Source organism: Piliocolobus tephrosceles, chromosome 16 (genome assembly GCF_002776525.5).
Source record: "Piliocolobus tephrosceles isolate RC106 chromosome 16, ASM277652v3, whole genome shotgun sequence".
Lineage (NCBI taxonomy): Eukaryota > Metazoa > Chordata > Mammalia > Primates > Cercopithecidae > Piliocolobus > Piliocolobus tephrosceles.
Genome location: NC_045449.1, coordinates 32791201 through 32810268, shown reverse-complemented (window position 1 = coordinate 32810268; position 19068 = coordinate 32791201). Strand labels below are relative to the sequence as shown.

The following is a 19068-nucleotide window of genomic DNA, read 5'->3' as shown; positions in this document are numbered from 1 at the left end:
TCAGGAATTCAAGACCAGCTTAGCCAACATGGTGAAACCCTGTCTCTACTAAAAATAAAAAAGTTATCCAGGCATGGTGGTGCACACCTGGAGTCCCAGCTACTTGGGAGGCTGAGGCAGGAGGAACACTTGACTTGGGAGGCAGAGGTTGTAGTGAGCCAAGAGCGTGCCACTGCACTCCAGCCTGGGCAATGGGAGAGAAACCCTGTCTCAAAAAAGAAAGAAACTCACAACAGACTTAATTGTCTTTAGCATAATAAAAACCAAGATTTTGTCAAAGGAACACAATTACTTCAAAGTCAGGTTCCAGTAAGACTTTTTATAGTTATTAATTCAACTCATGATCCTGTTTTCTATTTCTAAAGCATTGTTTCATGACTTCCAGGACACCAAATTCTGTACTAGTTGCCTTTACTTCTAATCACTTGCTTTTATTTCTCATCTGCTGCCTTCTAATATGTCGTGCTATCTATGGTTCCATAATATTCCATATGGTCAAACATGTAGATAAGGAAGAAGAAAAAAAAAGATATAAAGAAGATCCAAATGGAACTTCAAGAGATAAAAAATATGATATCGGAAATGCAAGATACATTGAATAAAATTAACACAAAGAAAAGGAATTAATATACTTATAGATACAGAATTTAAAACTACATACAACCAAACAGAGAGGAAAATAAGAATAAGAAAATCTTAACAAAGATTCAGTGAGCTGGGAAAGTATCAAGTGGTCAACATAAATAAAACTGGAGTCCAAAAAAGGGGAAGTGACAGAGAGAGTGAAAGAAAAAATATTTGAAGACATAATTGTATAAAAATTTCCAAATTTGATGAAAACTATAAACCTACAGATCCAAGAACCCCGTAAGCCCCAAGCAGAAGAAAAGTACAGCACAGTTTTATAGCGTTTTCTCTATTGTTTGTATGTGTTCTGTTTCACTGATTCACACTCTGATCTTTTTCCCTTTTTCTATATTTTCTGTTTTGCATTAATTTGCTCTACTTTGTCTCGTTTCTTAATGTGGAAGCTGAGGTCACTGACTTCAGATCTTTTCCCTTTATAATATAAACATTAGCTCTATAATTTTTCCCTTGAGCATGGATTTAGTGCCATCCCACAACATTTCCTGTTTTTCTTTAAGGTTTTTGTTTTGAATTAGCCAAGCATGATGGTGCGAGCCTGTAGTCCTAGGTACTCAGGAGGCTGAGGCAGGAGGATCACTCAAGTTCAGGAGTGGAGGCCACAGCGAACCATGACTGAGACACTGCACTCCACTCCGAGTGACAGAGTGAGATCCTGTCACCATTAAAAAGAAAACAAGTTTCTATTTTGAAATGATTAAAGATTCACAAAAAGTTGCAAAATAGTACAGTGATGCTCTGTGTACCCTTCACTCAGTTGCAAAATCAGAAAATCACCATTGACACAATCCAGAAACTTTATTCAGATAAAATGAAATTTACATACATAGTTTTATACTCATTTTATGTGTGTGAGGGTCTATTTAATTTTATCGCATGTGTAAATTGGTGTAACCTCCACTACAATCAAGATACAGAACTGTCCTATCACCACAAAGATCAACCTTGTAATAATTCTATATAGGCATATTCACCCGCTTCTCTCCCACCCCATTCCTAAGTCCTGGGCACCACTAATCTATTATCTATCTCTATAATTTTGTCATTTTGAGAATGTTATATAACTGAAATCATGCAGTGTGGAAACTTCAGAGATGGGCTTTTCTTCACTCAAAATGATTGTCTTGGGGATCATCAAACATGTCCCAAGTATTAATAGCTCAATCCACTTTTTTAAAAAAACTGAGTAGTTGTCAAAGATATGAATATATCTGATTTCAATGTCCCTATTCAGTTAAAAATAATTTCTTAATTCCCTTTAGATTTCTTCTGTGAACCACGGATTATTTAAACGTGTGTTAGTTTCCAAATATTTGTGCACTTTCCAAAGATCTTTCTGTAATTCATTTCTTACTTAACTCCCTTGTGGTCAGAGAATATACGCTGTATGACTAGAAACCTTTTTTTTTTTTTTTTTTAATTGAGACGGAGTCTTGCTCTATTGCCCAGGCTGGAGTGCACTGGCACAATCTTGGCTCCCTGCAAGCTCCGCCTCCCAGGTTCATGCCATTCTCCTGCCTCAGTCTCCCGAGTAGCTGGGACTACAGGCACCTGCCACCACGACCAGCTAATTTTTGTATTTTTAGTAGAGACGGGGTTTCACCATGTTAGCCAGGATGGTCTCGATCTCCTGACCTCGTGATCCGCCCACCTCAGGACTTGAAACCTTTTAAACTTATTAGGATTTGTTTTAGAGCCAAGAAGATTCCCTATATTGGTCAATGTTCCCTGCACACTTGAAAAGAATGTGTATTCTGCTGTTGAGTGAAGTGTCCTACTCAGTCTGATATTAATGTAGAAATTCCACATTTAAAGTGTGTTTAAGTAGCATATAGTTAGAACTTCCTTTTTAAATCTAATTTGACAATCTCATTTTTTACTAGAATGGCCATGTATAACTAATGAGTATTGATATGGTTAGAATTACATTCTCTTGCTTGTTTCCATTTTATTTCCTTTGTTGGCATATTAGATACAACATTTTGTTTTTGTTGTTTTAGTAGTTGCTTTTGAGTTCATTATGTACATCTTTAACTTATCACAGTTTACCTTCAGGTAATAGTATACCACTCACATATATTACAAAAATCTTACAATAGTATAGTTCCATTTCTCAACCCCTTGGCCTTTATGCTACTGTGTACACACATACATATACACACATGCGTGTGTACACACACATATATATTAAGAATATGCCATTTTGTTTCTGTTAAGTCAATATTGTAAAATAAGTAAACTATATTTTAAATTTTAATTATTACATTTTTACCAACTAGAAAAATATCTCATCCATTTACCTATGTTTCTCACCATTCCCAGTGCTCTTAATTCCTTTCGTGCTGATGTAGTTTTCTTCTGCTTTAAGGACTCCCTTTAACATTTCATATGAAGCTGATAACTTCTTTGAGCTTTCATGTACCCAAAATTTTTAATATTTTGACTTCATCTTCAGATATTTAAGGGGCAAAGGCAGTATATAATTCTGGGTTGATGGTTATTTTCTTTCCATACTTAAAAGATATCTGCTGGCCAGGCGCAGTAGCTCACGTCTGTAATCCTAACATTTTGGGAGACTGAGGTAGGTGATCACCTGAGGTCGGGAGTTTGAGACCAGCCTGACCAACATGGAGAAACCTCATCTCTCTAAAAATACAAAAAATTAGCCGGGCGTGGTGGCGCATGCCTGTAGTCCCAGCTATTTGGGAGGCTGAGGTAGGAGAATCGCTTGAACCCAGGAGACGGAGGTTGCGGTGAGCAGAGATCATGCCATTGGACTCCAGCCTGGGCAACAAGAGTAAAACTCCATCTCAAAAAAAAAAATTCTGCTTATCTTTGCTCCTTGCTATGTAACATATCTTTTCCTCTGGCTGCTTTTAAGATTTTTTTCTCTTTGTCAATGATTTTGAGCAAACTGATTATAATACACTTTGGTATGCCTTTCTTAAGGTGTCCTGTACTTGGGATTTACTGACCTTTTTCTATTTGCATTTTTATGGTTTACATCAAATTTGGAAATATTTTGGCTATTATTTCTTCTGTCCCACCATCCCTTCTTCAGAAAGTCTGTTTACTAGTATATCTTTTCCCACAGTTCAGTGACACTCTTTTAAAATTATTTTGTGTTTTTTGTGTGTTTATCTTGCTCTATCTTCGAGTTCACTAATCTTTTCTTCTGCAATTTATTTATTAATTTTATTATTATTATTATTGTTATTTTGAGAAAAGGTCTTGCTCTGTTGTCCAGGCTGGAGTGCAGTGACAGAATCACTGTTCACTGCAGTCTTGACCTCCTGGCCTCAAGCAATGTTCCCACCTCAGCCTCCTGAGTAGCTGGGATTAAGGGCATGCACCACCACACCTGGCTAATTTTTCGAATTTTTTCTGTAGAGACTCGGTCTCAACTCTATTGCCAGGCTGGTATTGAACTCCTGGCCTCAAGCGATCCTTCCACTTTGGCATCCCAAAGTGCTGGGATTACTTTTTTGCAGTTTATAATCAATCTTCAGTATTATATAATGAAGCTTTCTCCTACTGTGATTTTCACATCTACAAGATTTTTATATTTAGGTCTAAGTAATTTAGGGGTCTACTTAACTTTTTGAACATATGGAATACATAGTAACTGTTAGTGTCACTAGTCCTGACTCTGTGTGGCCACCATGCCCTCTAAGATACTCAGATGGTTGTTTTCTAGGCTGCAGTTTCCTCATAGGCACCAGTATTCTGTTGAATACTAGAAAAGGACCCTCTGCAGTCTTCAGCATTTTTTCTCTGTGAAGATCTCCCCTGATATCCTGTCTAACAAATTCTAGGTCAGGGTTTGAAAACAGTAAATATTTTGGGCTTTGTGGGTCATATAGTCTCAGTTACTGTTACTTGACTCTGATTATAGCTTAAAAGTGGCCACAGACAAGATAAAAATGAAACGGGGTGGCTGTGTTCCAACAAAACTTTATTTACAATAAGAGCACATGGTAATTTGCCGACACCCGCTCTTCTTTGGTCTGACTGGACTCTCAGCTCTGTCTCCTCAACTCAAGGAGTCCCCTGGGTTTCACCTGCTTTCTCCCTCACTGTGACACAGCCTAGATACTCCAAAGACAATAAACTGAGGCAAGTGCAGGGCTTGTCTCATTTGTTTCCCATCTCTCAGGGATCACTGCCCTTCATTCCCTAATCTCAGATGACTTGAAAACAATTGTTTCATAGATGATTTCTGTTGTTGTTCCATGTTGGAAAGTAAGTCTGACCCGTTAGTCCATCTTGTTGGGAAGCTACTACTCAACTGGAACCTCAAGAAATGGTCAATGAAACTAAGAGAACACTAAATCTCCCCAAAATTTGAGGTCAAATTGAAACATATAAAATATTCTCTCCATTTTCTCATACTTCTTTTAAAGTTAGAAGGAACCAAGTATACACCCAATAACACACAGGGAAGTACTATGGACCCCAGTCACCTTTCTATTGTATATCATAGCTATATTTCTGTTGAATGAATGTATATTTCTATTACAAATAAAACTCAGTAAGTTTATAGAAGAACTTTTCACACACTCACAGGCTGATTTAGAAAGAAGTCCAAACTCTGAAACCCACTCTGCCACAAAGCTAATGTCAGCAACTTAAAAACACTGTTGCTGCCAAATTACCTGAAAGAAAGGAGGAAACATTATTTTTCCCTTAAACAAGGCTTTCCTAAGGCAACTCAGTAAGCTGTTTTTAATTTACAAATTGGAAACGCTACAGCAGACTGAAGAAGAAGTTATTGTCTATTTTGGGATCATATTCAAAGCTGGGTGGTATTTACTGATATGTTCTATGGTTTATCTTTGTTTTTGGCAAAGGAACACACTGAAATATAATGCCTGTGTTCCAAGGCAATATAGTATGTAATTTTTATTTTAAAGGAAGTAAATACAGTGCTAACACAGAAATCACTAATGTCCTCTGTTGTCATCCTTTTATAAACTATTCCCAAAATGTATTCGACCAAGGCAAAACATCTTTTGGATTATAAATTGACTTTTACCTTTACTGAGTTAAACAGAAAGATTAGATTACCATCTATATATATAGTTGCCGTATATAAATTAATCTATGAAACTACAGAAATATCAGCCTTTTAAAAAACTTATTAAAAATGCCAATTTCATATGGTTCCACCTAGTAACAGAGAAGTCATCTGTGCCTTTACAGTGACCTCTGTATGGAGCACTCTAGTATGATCTAATTTACAATACATCAAAATTCCTCAATTTGGGGTATTAATTTGTGATACAGCAAAATTCTTCAATAAAAATAAAAATTCATTACTTTTGGTCATTCCATTCAATTTATAGAGGTAGGAAATGTTGCTATAATTTAAGAATACAGAATTTGGAGTTTTTACCTACTTTGTATTAAAGTTACATAAGAAGTGTTTAGTGTTTGGGGCTGGTTCCCCTTTCCTTCCACCACAAGCCACCCTTTTTGCCACATATACAGAATTCTGTTTATTAACCAGCAGTGGATTTATTATGATTACCGGGCTGGAAGGGGAGTGGAGATTCCTTGCTAAACATCCTGCTCTCCTACTCTCTTCTCACTGAGACAAAGTCTCTTTCCCATTTCCATTTACATCATTCTTTGTCTACTATTATTATAATTTCCGGAGTTTGTACAAGTCTGCTTCACTTGATTCACAGATCCAAATACCAAAAAAAAAAAAAAAAAAGCTTGCAACATTTGTGAAGTTTGTATTAGCGTTTACTAAAAAGTTATACAGTCAGCCTTCCGTATCCTTGGTTCTGCATCTATGGGTTCAACCAACCACAGGTCGAAACTATTCTGTGAAAAAAAAAAGGATGGTTGTGGCTGTACTGAACATGTCTAGACTTTTTTCTTGTCATGATTCCCAAACAATACAGTGTAACAACTATTTATATAGCACTTATATTGTACTGGGTATTAGTAATCTAAAGATGACTTGAAGCATACAGGGGGATGTGTGTGGGTCACATGCAAATAATAATACCAGCATCAGGGACTTGAGCATCTGTGGATTTTATTATCTGAGGGAGGTTCTGGAACCAATTTCCCATGACACCAAGGAATGACTATATTTGAAAATTCTTTGAGAATAACATTTAGTAAAGTCTTCAAGTTGGGAAATAAGAGGTAATTTCCAATATAGTTCAGGAAAACAAAAAACTTTCTGGCACCAGGTATAATATACTCGTGTTTTAAAAGGTATAATATCCTTCCAAATGGCTTCAGTAAGGGAAATCTGGGAGAAAGCGAGAGTAATAAAGTCCGCTTTAATGGCTCTAACTTGCAGAAAGGGTGCAACAGATGGGTGGGCATTCTCTTGAAACTGGCGCCAGTATTGCTTTATATATATATATTTTTTTTTGAGATGAAGTCTCACTCACTCTGTTGCCCAGGCAGGAGTGCAGTAGTGTCATCTTGGCTCACTGCAACCTCCACCTCCTGGGTTCAAGCGATTCTCCTGCCTCAGCCTTCCGAGTAGCTGGAATTACAGGTGCATGCCACTACACCTGGCTAATTTTTGTATTTTTAGTAGAGATGGGGCTTCCTCATGTTGGTCAGGATGGTCTCAAATTCCTGGTCTCAAGCAATCCTCCCGCCTCGGCCTCCCAAAGTGCTGGAATTACAGACGTGAGCCACTGAGCCTGGTCTTTTTTTTCTTAAGAGACAGAATCTTGCTCTGTCACTCAGGCTAGTGTGCTGTGGTGTAATCACAGCCCACTGTAACCTCAAATTCCTGGGCTCAAGCAATCCTCCTACCTCAGCCTGCTGAGCAACTGGGACTACAGGTGCGTATCACCACACTCAGTTAATTCTTAAAATTTTTTTGTAGAGACAGAGTCTCTCTCTGTTTCCCAGCATGGTCTTGAACTTCTGGTCTCAAACAATCCTCCCACCTTGGCCTCCCAAAGTACTGGGATTACAAGCATGAGAAACCATGCCCAGGCCAGGTATTCCACCGTAAATGCTGACTACAAAAAAGGATTTTAAATTGTACCAAAAGTCCCAGAAGTCTATCATTTGAAAATATATTCTTCTGAGATAAGAAACAAAAGGTTATAATAATGCTTAAATGTATAAACTATTTTACAGTTTTAAAAAGGACTTTATGCTGGGTACAGTGGCTCACGCCTGTAATCCCAGCACTTTGGGAGGCCGAGGCGGGTGGATCACAAGGTCAGGAGATCAAGACCATCTTGGCCAACATGGTGAAACCCCATCTCTACTAAAATACAAAAAAATTAGTCGGGCGTGGTGGCGCATGCCTGTAATCCTAGCCACTTGGGAGGCTGAGGCAGGGGAATCACTTGAACCTGGCAGGGCAGAGGTTGCATTGAGCTGAGATCGTGCCACTGCACTCTGGCCTGGTGACAGAGCAAGACTCCATCTCAAAAAAAAAAAAAGGACTTTAGCATCACTTCATTGATCATCATAATACCTCTATAAGAGCCAGTATAATAATTGATATCTACATTTATCAAGTTATTGCTGGATTTAGAACTAGAACCCAGGTCTTTTCATCTTTATCCCAATATTAGTCCATTTGGAACTCAAAAGGTCTAAAATGAAATGCATTACACAGTAAGTCCTCATTTAACATCATTGATAAGTTCATGGAAACTGTGACTTTAAGCAAAATGATGTATTACAAAACCAATTTTACCACTGACTAATTAATATAAACAAGAGTTAAGTTCTTATATATATATCTGAGACAGAGTCTCGCTCTGTCACCCAGGCTGGAGTGCAGTAGGGCGATCTCGGCTCACTGCAAGCTCCGCCTCCCGGGTTTATGCCATTCTCCTGCCTCAGCCTCCCGAGTAGCTGGGACTACAAGCGCCCACCACCACGCCCGGCTAATTTTTTGTATTTTTAGTAGAGACGGGGTTTCACCGTGTTAGCCAGGACGGTCTTGATCTCCTGACCTCGTGATCTGCTCGTCTCGGCCTCCCAAAGTGCCGGGATTACACGCGTGAGCCACCGTGCTCCGGCCTCTTAAGGAATATTTTTTTTTCTGGTCAAAAACATCAGTAAACTTTTGAATAAAGACCCCAAATGCTTTAATATTAAACATCAAAATAAATGTGAGCTACATATATATTTAAGAAAGATTAATGACAACAAGTAATAAAATTATTTACTCATTTTCTAGTGAATCACTGAGTAGTGGAGCTTGAAGTACTGGTGAGTTAAATCAAGGAATAAATGTTTTGCAAAGCGAAAATTTTAATGGGCACCTTCTATTACCACGAAGTTAAAAAACAAAAAGTAACCAATATGCTGGGCTTGCTGAGCACTTTCATATAGCATCATTTATTGTTGTACATTTGTGTGATTTACCGTATTATTTTAAGAAATTTTATTTTACAATAATTTGTATTCACTCACTCAGAGTTGTGGGTGGACAGAGTCTGTATCATGGCAGCTCAGGGTGCAAGGCAGGACCCAACCCTAGACAGGACACCATTCGATTGTAGGGCACTCTGTCACACACAGGTCTGTATTTACTCAGCCTGGGACACAATTTAGCCATGCCAATTAACCCAACATGCATACCTTTAGTATCAGGGAGAACACCTGTGTACCCACTGAAAAGCCATGCAGACATGGGGAGAACATGAAAACTCCACACAGGCAATGGCCCCTGGCAGGGAGCGATTATTTTTTTCTCATCAGTCTTATAAAGAATTGATATTATGGCCGGGCACGGTGGCTCAAGCCTATAATATCAGCACTTTGGGAGGCCGAGACGGGCGGATCACGAGGTCAGGAGATCAAGACCATCCTGGCTATCCCGGTGAAACCCCGTCTCTACTAAAAAATACAAAAAAAAAAAAAAAAACTAGCCGGGCGAGGTGGCGGGCGCCTGTAGTCCCAGCTACTCGGGAGGCTGAGGCAGGAGAATGACGTGAACCTGGGAGGCAGAGCTTGCAGTGAGCTGAGATCCGGCCACTGCACTCCAGCCTGGGCAACACAGCGAGCCTCCGTCTCAAAAAAAAAAAAAAAAAAGAATTGATGTTAAACAAAATGACATTATTCAAGGACCTGCTGTATTCCATATTAGAAACCACAGAATTATTAGTAACTACTTAGTTTCAAATTGTCTCTCTCTTTTTTGAGACAGAGTTTCACTTTGCCACCCAGGCTGGAGTGCAGTGACACTATCTCAGCTCACTCCAACCTTCACCTCCCAGGTTCAAGCAATTCTCCTGCCTCAGCCTCCTGAGTAGCTGGGACTACCGGTGCATGCCACCATGCCTGGGCGACTTTTTTGTGTGTTTTAGTAGAGAGACGGGGTTTCACCATGATGCCCAGGCTGGTCTCGAACTCCTGAGCTCAGGCAATCTGCCTGCCTTGGCCTCCCAAAGTGCTAGGATTACAGGCATGAGCCACCATACCCAGCCTCTAATTCCTTTCTATGCCAACTCTTAAACATCTCACAGGTCTGTCCTGTCTGCTCTTTAATACAGCATTAATTTAAGGTCTCATCTTGCTCTAGGATCACCTAGCCTCCACTCCCTTCCTCTGAATTTCCCGCTGCAATGCTGCCAGAATGATCTTTTTTTTTTTTTTTTTTTTTTTTTTGAGATGGAGTCTTGCTCAGTTGCCCAGGCTGTAGTGCAATGGTGTGATCTCGGCTCACTGCAACCTCTGCCTCCCAGGTTCAAGTCATTCTCCTGCCTCAGCCTCCCAGGTAGCTGGGATTACAGGCATGCACCACCACGTCTGGCTAATTTTTTTGTATTTTTAGTAGAAAAGGGGTTTCACCATGATGGCCAGGCTGGTCTCGAACTCCTGACCCCAAGGGATCCGCCCACTTCAGCCTCTCAAAGTGCTGGAACTACAGAAGTGAGCCACTGAGCCCAGCCCAGAATGATCTTTCTAAAATACAATTTTGATGGTGTCATTCCTATGCTTGAAAACGTGATGGTTTACTACTGCCAACAGTGGTGGTTCTTAAATTATGCGACTGAGGATTTTTGTTGTTCTAAGAATTAGACAAAGGTGTTTAGGGCAGCTAAAATCAAGCAGAGTATAATGTCAATAAGGTCAATCACTGAAACAAAAAACAATTAAGAGATAGATATAGCTATATCTTTTCCCCTATATGTTTTGTAAATATTTCAGACTTGTTACTGCATGTCTGTTAAACAGACTTAATAGGTATCAAAATAACAACACAAAACACAATAGTAACTCTGAAAGAGTTAACTATGCTTAATTCAACGATTAGTTAGTTTTGCTCCTTGAGAGGTAATGGAAAATGTACTCATGATTCTTACTTCATATCATATTCATGTCATGTATTTTTCCAGTTCATATGATAGTTAAATAGATGCTTAAAAAATCTAGAAACTAACAACTTCTGTATGCACTGCTTCTTGAATCAATCTGAAAACCACTTAAATATCACCTGTCTGTGATGCTGTAGGCAACACACGTCACTGCTCCCACAGTTCAATTTATAACCCTCCACTGATACACCTACCCCATTTTATTTTACTTTTTTATTAAACGTCTGTCTCCTGAATTAGGGAATTCATTGAGGAGAGAAGCAATATACTATTCACCTTTAAATTACAACTGCCTCACACATAGTAAGCACTCAATAAAAATACACTAGAAAAAGTGGAGAGTTCAACAATTATATGAGAGAGCAAGACTGCCAACTATTGATTACAGTTATGGAGTCTCATAACTTGAGAGCAAAGTCTATAAAATATTTCTGTTTCCAGTATAATATATAACACATTATAAAGATAAAATAAAATCATTCAACAACCATTTTAATTCATGCTTTCTAATATACCGGGCAGGCTAATGTGTTAAATACAACAAAGTTTCATTAAAAACATGTCAATGTTGATTTTTAAGAATTTTCTTTAAAACATGCACTACTCAGAGCCATCAAATTAAGAATTCCATCTATATCTACAAAACTGAATCATAATTGTAAATAATTTTTAATTCTATAAACACAAACTGGATAATAAATACTAAATTGCCTTTAAATGCCTCCCATATTAAAAGGCTGTACCTAGGTCAATGAACTTGGTTCAGTCTCTACAAATGCTAATGTTTAAACATAAAAGTAAACAAACAAACAAATATAGTTGAAATCTTTACCTCATTATTGCAAGTAAAATTCTACCAAAAGAAAAGCCTGCTGGCATAGTTTTCACAGTTGCACTTTTAACTGTACTAGGTTTGGGTTTTTTTTCATGTTAGAAACAGATTCCAAGCTTTATGAAACTGTTTATTACATCCTAGTATTTTCAGGTAGTTGTTTTTGTGTTTGTTTGAATTTTTGAGCCCTCCAGATATTCCCTATCAACTTAACTTTTATTACAGGAATATATTTCATAGGTACAGAATATAAGCAGTCAGAGACATAATGTATACTAAGGCTTGTGGTTTATATTCTTATTAAATATCTTATTTGCCTCAGACTGATTCTTGAAGGCCTATGGCCTATGGACCAATGGTAATGTTTGCTTTAAAAGCTAGCATTTTAAGATGAAATCTGAATAGACTATACGAAAGGAAAAAAAAAAAATCTGAACTACTTACGGCCAGCAAGCAGGAACTGATAATACTGTACTGCATCTGCAGCGAGGAGCAGAGGATGGTTTGCATTAAATGGTGGCTGCAATTCATTCCATTGAGGGGTTCTAAGGAAACAGCAGAAGAATATTAATATTTAAGCTTAATAGATGGGATGTAAATCACCATGACTGTCATCACTGATGAACAGTGACTTAAACTCACACTATTTTTGTGATCATTAAAATGAACTTGTAATCATTAAAATGCATGTGCTGAAACCTGGAACACAAGGCCATCTGCTTAGAAAAAACAAAAAGGTGGCAGTCTTTCATATAAATAACATGTAGTCAATATAAGCTTAACAGCAGAAGACCCCCCAACAGGATAGGCAAGACATTCAGAAGATTAAACAGGTGTAAAATTCAAATGTTACAACTAACTAGTTCTAATTTATGTAATTTCTGACCTCTCTATTCTTAAAATATCTGTATACGTTAAAATAAAATGAAGTAGGTAAAAATGGTTAATAAAACACAGCTGTGTAAATGGATGACTTATTATAGATCAAATTAGTATCTAAGTTCTGAAATAAGTTACTATTTCCACAATGATAGTATAGTAATTTTAATTAGATCTGCCCACTCCTAAATAAGCTTGATAAATCAGATATTGATCAGATCAAGCCAGCATAGTTAAGCAGTAGTAAAGAATGCTGCAGCCTCCAAAAATCAATACAAGAATATTTTAAAATGTCAAAAGGACAAGGATCATTTTCATATCCATTTTTGTCTGTTTCCTTCCATACATGTCAGGAGCAATTTTTTCTCTCCTGGACAATGAACTATATTAAAGAGGTTTTATTCCAGGATTTTTTCCTTTTGGTTATAGCTTATAAAGATTCTAATCATTATGCACGTTTGAGATGGACTCTGATTCTTAATAAACATTCCTACAAGGTTTAACCACTGTATCTTGGAGAATTACTCTCAGAGAAACCTTTGAATCTATCTATGTTAGTTTCTACTCCCCTTAATGGCTATCTCAATGTTACTCTCTATCTTCAGTGAGCATGAGATTGCAAATAGAGGAGGCATAAGTCCAAGAAAATTTAACACAGAAGTGCAAGGAGAAATAAGTTCAAACAGAAGTATTCTCCAAGGTACATATGGAAGACAATTAAAAAAATATATTCACACAAAAATCTGTACATGAATGTTCACAGCAACACTATTTAATAACAGCTTAAAAAGTAGAAATATCCATCAACTAATAAATGGATAAACAAAATGCAGTATAACCATATAATGGAGTATTACGTAGCCATAAAAAGGAGTGAAGTTCTGACACATACTACTACATGGATAGATCCTGAAAATACACTAAGTGAAAGAAGTCAGACACAAAAGGTCACATATTGTATGATCCCACTTACGTGAAACGATCAGAGTAGCAAAATCCATAGAGAAAGAAAGTAAACTGGCTCCTGCCTAGGTCTGAAGGATTGGAGAAAAATAAGAAGTGACTGCTAATGAGTATGAGGTTTCTTTTTAGGGTGATGAGAACTGATTGCAGTGATAACTGCACAACTTTGTAAAAAGTCACTTTTAATGGGTTAATTTTATTGTATGTAAATTATGTCAAATGAAAAAGTAATGAAGGGCCAGGCACTCATGCCTATAATCCCAGCACTTTGGGAGGCCAAGGTGGGTGGATCACCTGAGATCAAGAGTATGAGACCAACTTTGCCAACATGGTGAAACTCTATCTCAACCAAAAATTAGCTGGATGGGATGGCGGTCGCCTGTGGTCCCAGTTACTCAGGAGGCTGAGGCAGGAGAATTGCTTGAACATGGGAGGCAGAGGCTGCAGTGAGCTGAGATCGTGCCACTGCCCTCCAGCCTGGGCAACAGAGCGAGACTGTCTCCAAAAAAAAAAAAAAAAGGTAATGAAGCATTGTTTGTTTTGCTAGATGAAAGTGAGATTTAAAAAATTACATAGTGTATGATTCTATTTATATAAAATTCTAGAAACCGGGCCAGCACGGTTTCTCACACCTGTAATCCCAGCACTTTGGGAGGCTGAGGTGGGCGGATCACAAGGTCAGGAGATCGAGACCATCCTGGTCAACATGATGAAACCCCATCTCTACTAAAAATACAAAAAAATTAGCTGGGCGTGTTGGCATGCCCCTGTAGTCCCAGCTACTCGAGAGGCTGAGGCAGGAGAACCGCTTGAGCTGAGATTGAGCCACTGCACTCCAGCCTGGGCGGCACAGCGAGACTGTCTCCAAAAAAAAAAAAAAAAAAAAATCCTAGAAACTGTAAACTAATCTGTAGAGACAAAGAGGGGTGAAAGAAGGAGAGATTCCAACGGGTCATAAAGAAACATTTGGGAGTGATGAATATGTTTACTATGTTAATTGTGGTGATGATTTTGTAGCTGTATGCATGTCAAAACTTACCAAATTATACACTTAATCTTCTATACCTTAATGAAGCTGTTAAAAAGGAAAAAAGAAAGGAGGTACTACCTAACCAGAGTCCAGCTGGCTCGAGGCGATGTCATCATTTCCAGTGGCGTGTCGTCACTAATCTTGGGGGCAGTACTGAGGGGCCGCGGCTCCATCATGTGCTCCACTAAGGTGCCATAGCAACTGATAATGTACAGGGACTCAACTACAACTTGTTTGGACTGATCTACAAACAGAGAAACAGAAACTGATGTGTTATGATTGCATAAAAGAAGCACAGAATAATTTTTACAGTTAATGATCTTATCAGTCTGCTCCTGAGGCTGCTCAGAGAAAGTGAAAAGACAGGAATTTTTCCTTTTTCTTTTTTTCTGAGATGGAGTTTTGCTCTTGTTGCTCAGGCTGCCGCCTCCCTGGTTCAAGCGGTTCTCCCGCCTCGGCCTCCCGAGTGGCTGGGATTACAGGCTTACAGGCTCCTGTCACCACTCCCGGCTAATTTTTGTATTCTTTTTTCTGAGATGGAGTCTCGCTCTGTCGTCCAGGCTGGAGTGCAGTGGCCGGATCTCAGCTCACTGCAAGCTCCGCCTCCCGGGTTTATGCCATTCTCCTGCCTCAGCCTCCCAAGTAGCTGGGACTACAGGCACCCGCCACCTCGCCCGGCTAGTTTTTTGTATTTTTTTTAGTAGAGACGGGGTAATTTTTGTATTCTTAGTAGACACAGGGTTTCGCCGTGTTGGTCAGGCTGGTCTCGAACTCCTGACCTCAGGTGATCTGTGCACCTCAGCCTCTCAAAGTGCTGGGATTACAGGCATGAGCCACCATGCTCGGACGACAGGAATTTTTTCATATGGTGCTTGTTCCTTGCCTAAAGGTTGCCTTGGATAAGTACATGCTAGTGAATATGAAAATGTCTATGATATCAGAGTATTTTCTATCTTAAGCAACTTATTTTAAGAATGATATGACTATGCCCCAAAACCTAATATAGTAAAATACTTTATAGACTTTTGTACTTGTCTACAATGTAATTTGTCCTACATTATGAAAAATGAACGATATCAGGGAACGGACTAACTGAAAAGGAATAACGTATGGACTAGGATTTAGTTACCCTGGATGTACCAAATGACTCGCATGAAAGGTTACTTGTATGCCTAAATCAGCTTAATGTCTCATTTATTTATTTTTCTCAGAAAACTTAAATTTAGAACTTAAATTTGTGGATCAAAACAAACAAAAAACATTTGATGTGTCAATGTAGGTTCATCAATTCAAACACACGTACCACTCTGGCAGGGGATACTGATAATAAGAGGCTTTGCATGTGTGGAGACAGAAGGTATATATGGAAAAATCTCTGGACCTTCTGCTCATTTGGCTGTGAACCTAAAGCTCCTTTAGAAAATAAAGTCTATTCAACACACATACACATGCATGCATGTGTATCCCCTTCCCCAAATCCTCTTCTTTCTCCCCATGGGATCACTGGCCCCATGGTAAACGGAGATTAGCCATACTTTGAGCACTTAGGTGCTGAATATGGATCTAATCAACTGACTTTATAAGGAATACACATGTACTCACTAGCAAAACAGGTTTAGTCCTCTCTCTCGGGTTTTACAGTAAACCTAGGAGCATATACAATCACTCATGAATGCTGGGTGGGTCATCTTATCTCTGTGTCAGGCGAATCAATTACAGCTGATTTGAGAAAATGGCTAATGATCAGCCAGCGGGACATAAAGGAGTAGCAAGTTAAAAAGGTAATTAGAACAGAAGGGAGAAGCATTTGAAATTGAGCTTCTCAGAAGGTTTTTACTAGCAACAAAAAGTCCTTTCGATAGCATCATTACACCTAAGGAGGTAACAAAAAAAATAAAGATGGGATAAGGAAATGGAAGGCTTGCATACTTAACAGTATCCTCTTCCACTTAGGTAAGGAACCTGCTGCGCCTGAGATCCCATTACCAAGGAAAGGGTCACTGAAAGGCGATAACAGAGAAAGGGCTCATGTCTGACTGCCAGTGTTAGCATAAAGGAGGGCCATTTTGCCAAGAACAATACAGCCTGTGGAACTCACCAGAGAAGTGCCCCAGTAACAACCCAGTTTGTGACCTACTTTAATAATACTAAAATATTAAGGGGAAAATCATAACATTCAAAATTATATACTTTGTTTATGAATGTAGGCATTCTCTTCTAAACAGAAGCAATAAGGATTCATATGCTATAAAGCATTAATCCTATAAGCATTTTAGGTATAGACCCTGGTGATCAAAGCAGGGATTAAAAAGATAATAACTACAGTAGTCCCTCCTTAGGTGCAAGTTCAGTTACCCATGGTCAACTGCGGTCCAAAAATATTAAATGGAAAATTCCTGAAATAAACAATTCATAAACTTCAAATGGCAGACTGAGTAGCGTGGTGAAATCTCTCATTGTCCCATCTGTCCTGCCTGGGACATGAATCATCCTTTGTCCAGCATATCCACTCTGTATATGCTACCAGCCCGTTAGTCCCATAGTACCTGTCTCAGTTATTAGACTGAAAAGCATTGTACCATATAGGGCTCCGTACCATCCAAGGTTTCAGCCATCCACTGGGGGTCTTGGATGTATCCTCCACAGATAAGGAGGGACTACTGTATATTAATTCAAAGGAGCAATGGTAACCACAAAAGCTGAGCTTTATTTCTCAGTAGCAGGCTGTTACCTTTTTTGGTTTTTTTGTTTGTTTGTTTGTTTGTATTTGAGATGGAGTCTTGTTCTGTTGCCAGGCTGGAGTACAGTGGTGCAATCTTGGCTCACTGCAACCTCCGCCTCCTGAGTTCAAGCGATTCTCCTGCCTCAGCCTCCCAAGTAGCTCGGATTACAAGCATGCACCACCACGCCCAGCTAATTTTTGTATTTTTAGTAGATACGGGGTTTCACCATGTTGGCCATGTTGGTCTCAATCTCCTGACCTTGTGATCCGCCCACCTCAGCCTCCCAAAGTGCTGGGATTACAGGCATGAGCCACTGCACCTGGCCTTAGTTGTGTTTGTAAAACATGGTAGAGTTGTTGCTTTTTTTAATGTGAAGATTTTTAACATGAGAAAATCTGGTTTCAAACTCTGATTCCACTGCCTAACAAACCAGTGTTTTTAGCTAAGATATTTAAACTTGCTGGTCTCAAGTTCTTCATCTGTAAAACAGGGACAATGAGGCTTTTCCTCTCCATCCTTCATAGACAAGGAGTGAAACTAGCTTGTAAAAATGTCAAAGGTATAAAATGGGTACAGAATTGATAGCACTGAGATCACCTGTAGACTGTCACCAACAAAACAAAACAAAATCACTCAGTGGGCAATTCATTTAATGTTCATACTGAGAGGATAGTTTTTCTTCTTGACTAGGCTTGAGCAGTTGAGGAGTGACATGCTAATTACATTTTAAAAAATTGGTTTCCAGACTACTGGGTACAAGATTATTCTAGGGGAACTGCTAACAATTTTCCTTAACAAGCAAAAATTACAAACACAACTTTCATTTTTCAGTCAAAATACATACCTTTTTCTCTTTTCAGACCTGCATTATTTGCAAACCATGACCTGGATGTTCCAAAGATAGCAGCCACACAAAATTCTCCGCCCATCGATTTGCTGGGTGAAATTTGTGGAGGAGGTTTAACTTTGCTTAAAAAATAAAATAACAGTAAAAAACAATTATCATGATGAAATGACACTCCTTTAGGTAATGACAGTTTTTCCTTTAAATTCCACCCCTATTCAAATCCTCCAATATGAACATGCATTTTGCCTTAAGTAATAAATGGTGATGTGAGACTATGTTCTGGAGTAAAAGTAGAATTATTTCAAAGTTCCAGAGTTTTGTAAAGAGAGCAATATTTATAAAACCAATACAAATCAACTCCTTTTTGAAGTATGTGCTGGCAAAATCCAAGTCACTTCTTTTCAGATGAATAACACTTTCCTAGAAATTTCAAAGTGAAGCAATAGTACCAGCATGAACATCTCACAATAATAAAATGGTTTATCACTTCATTTTTATATATATTAGGTTGATGCAAAAGTAATTGCAGTTTTTGCCACTGCCTTTAGTGGCAAAAAGTGAAATTACTTTTGCACCAATCTATAAGATGTGGGATTAACAGTACAAATGAATGGAGACAGCATGGATGAAAATGAGGTGATATAGAATGATACCTTGAAAATGCTCTCTCAGCCACAATGCTATGGAGAGTTAGACAGTGTAAGGGAAGAATATCTAATCATCTAATGCAATTAGATTCACTGATCTTTCTGTTGTCTCTTTTTCTTCTTGGATTTGTGAAAATGATGTGTCTATTTTTGTTCAGTGAAAAAGACCAAGGT

At 38.5% G+C, this 19068-nt stretch overlaps 1 protein-coding gene across 8 annotated transcripts in view; it reads right to left on the bottom strand.

The window, feature by feature from the left end:
- BCAS3 (BCAS3 microtubule associated cell migration factor) overlaps positions 1–19068 on the bottom strand; it is a 722154-nt gene that overhangs the window by 349134 nt on the left and 353952 nt on the right. For all 8 annotated transcript variants that reach the window (XM_023204675.3, XM_023204674.3, XM_023204677.2 and 5 more), the window contains 3 exons: positions 18245–18369; positions 14756–14921; positions 12250–12350 (listed from right to left, as the gene is read on the bottom strand). In XM_023204675.3, the coding sequence (XP_023060443.1) occupies positions 12250–12350; positions 14756–14921; positions 18245–18369 (392 nt within the window). The remainder of the gene's footprint in view (positions 1–12249; positions 12351–14755; positions 14922–18244; positions 18370–19068) is intronic.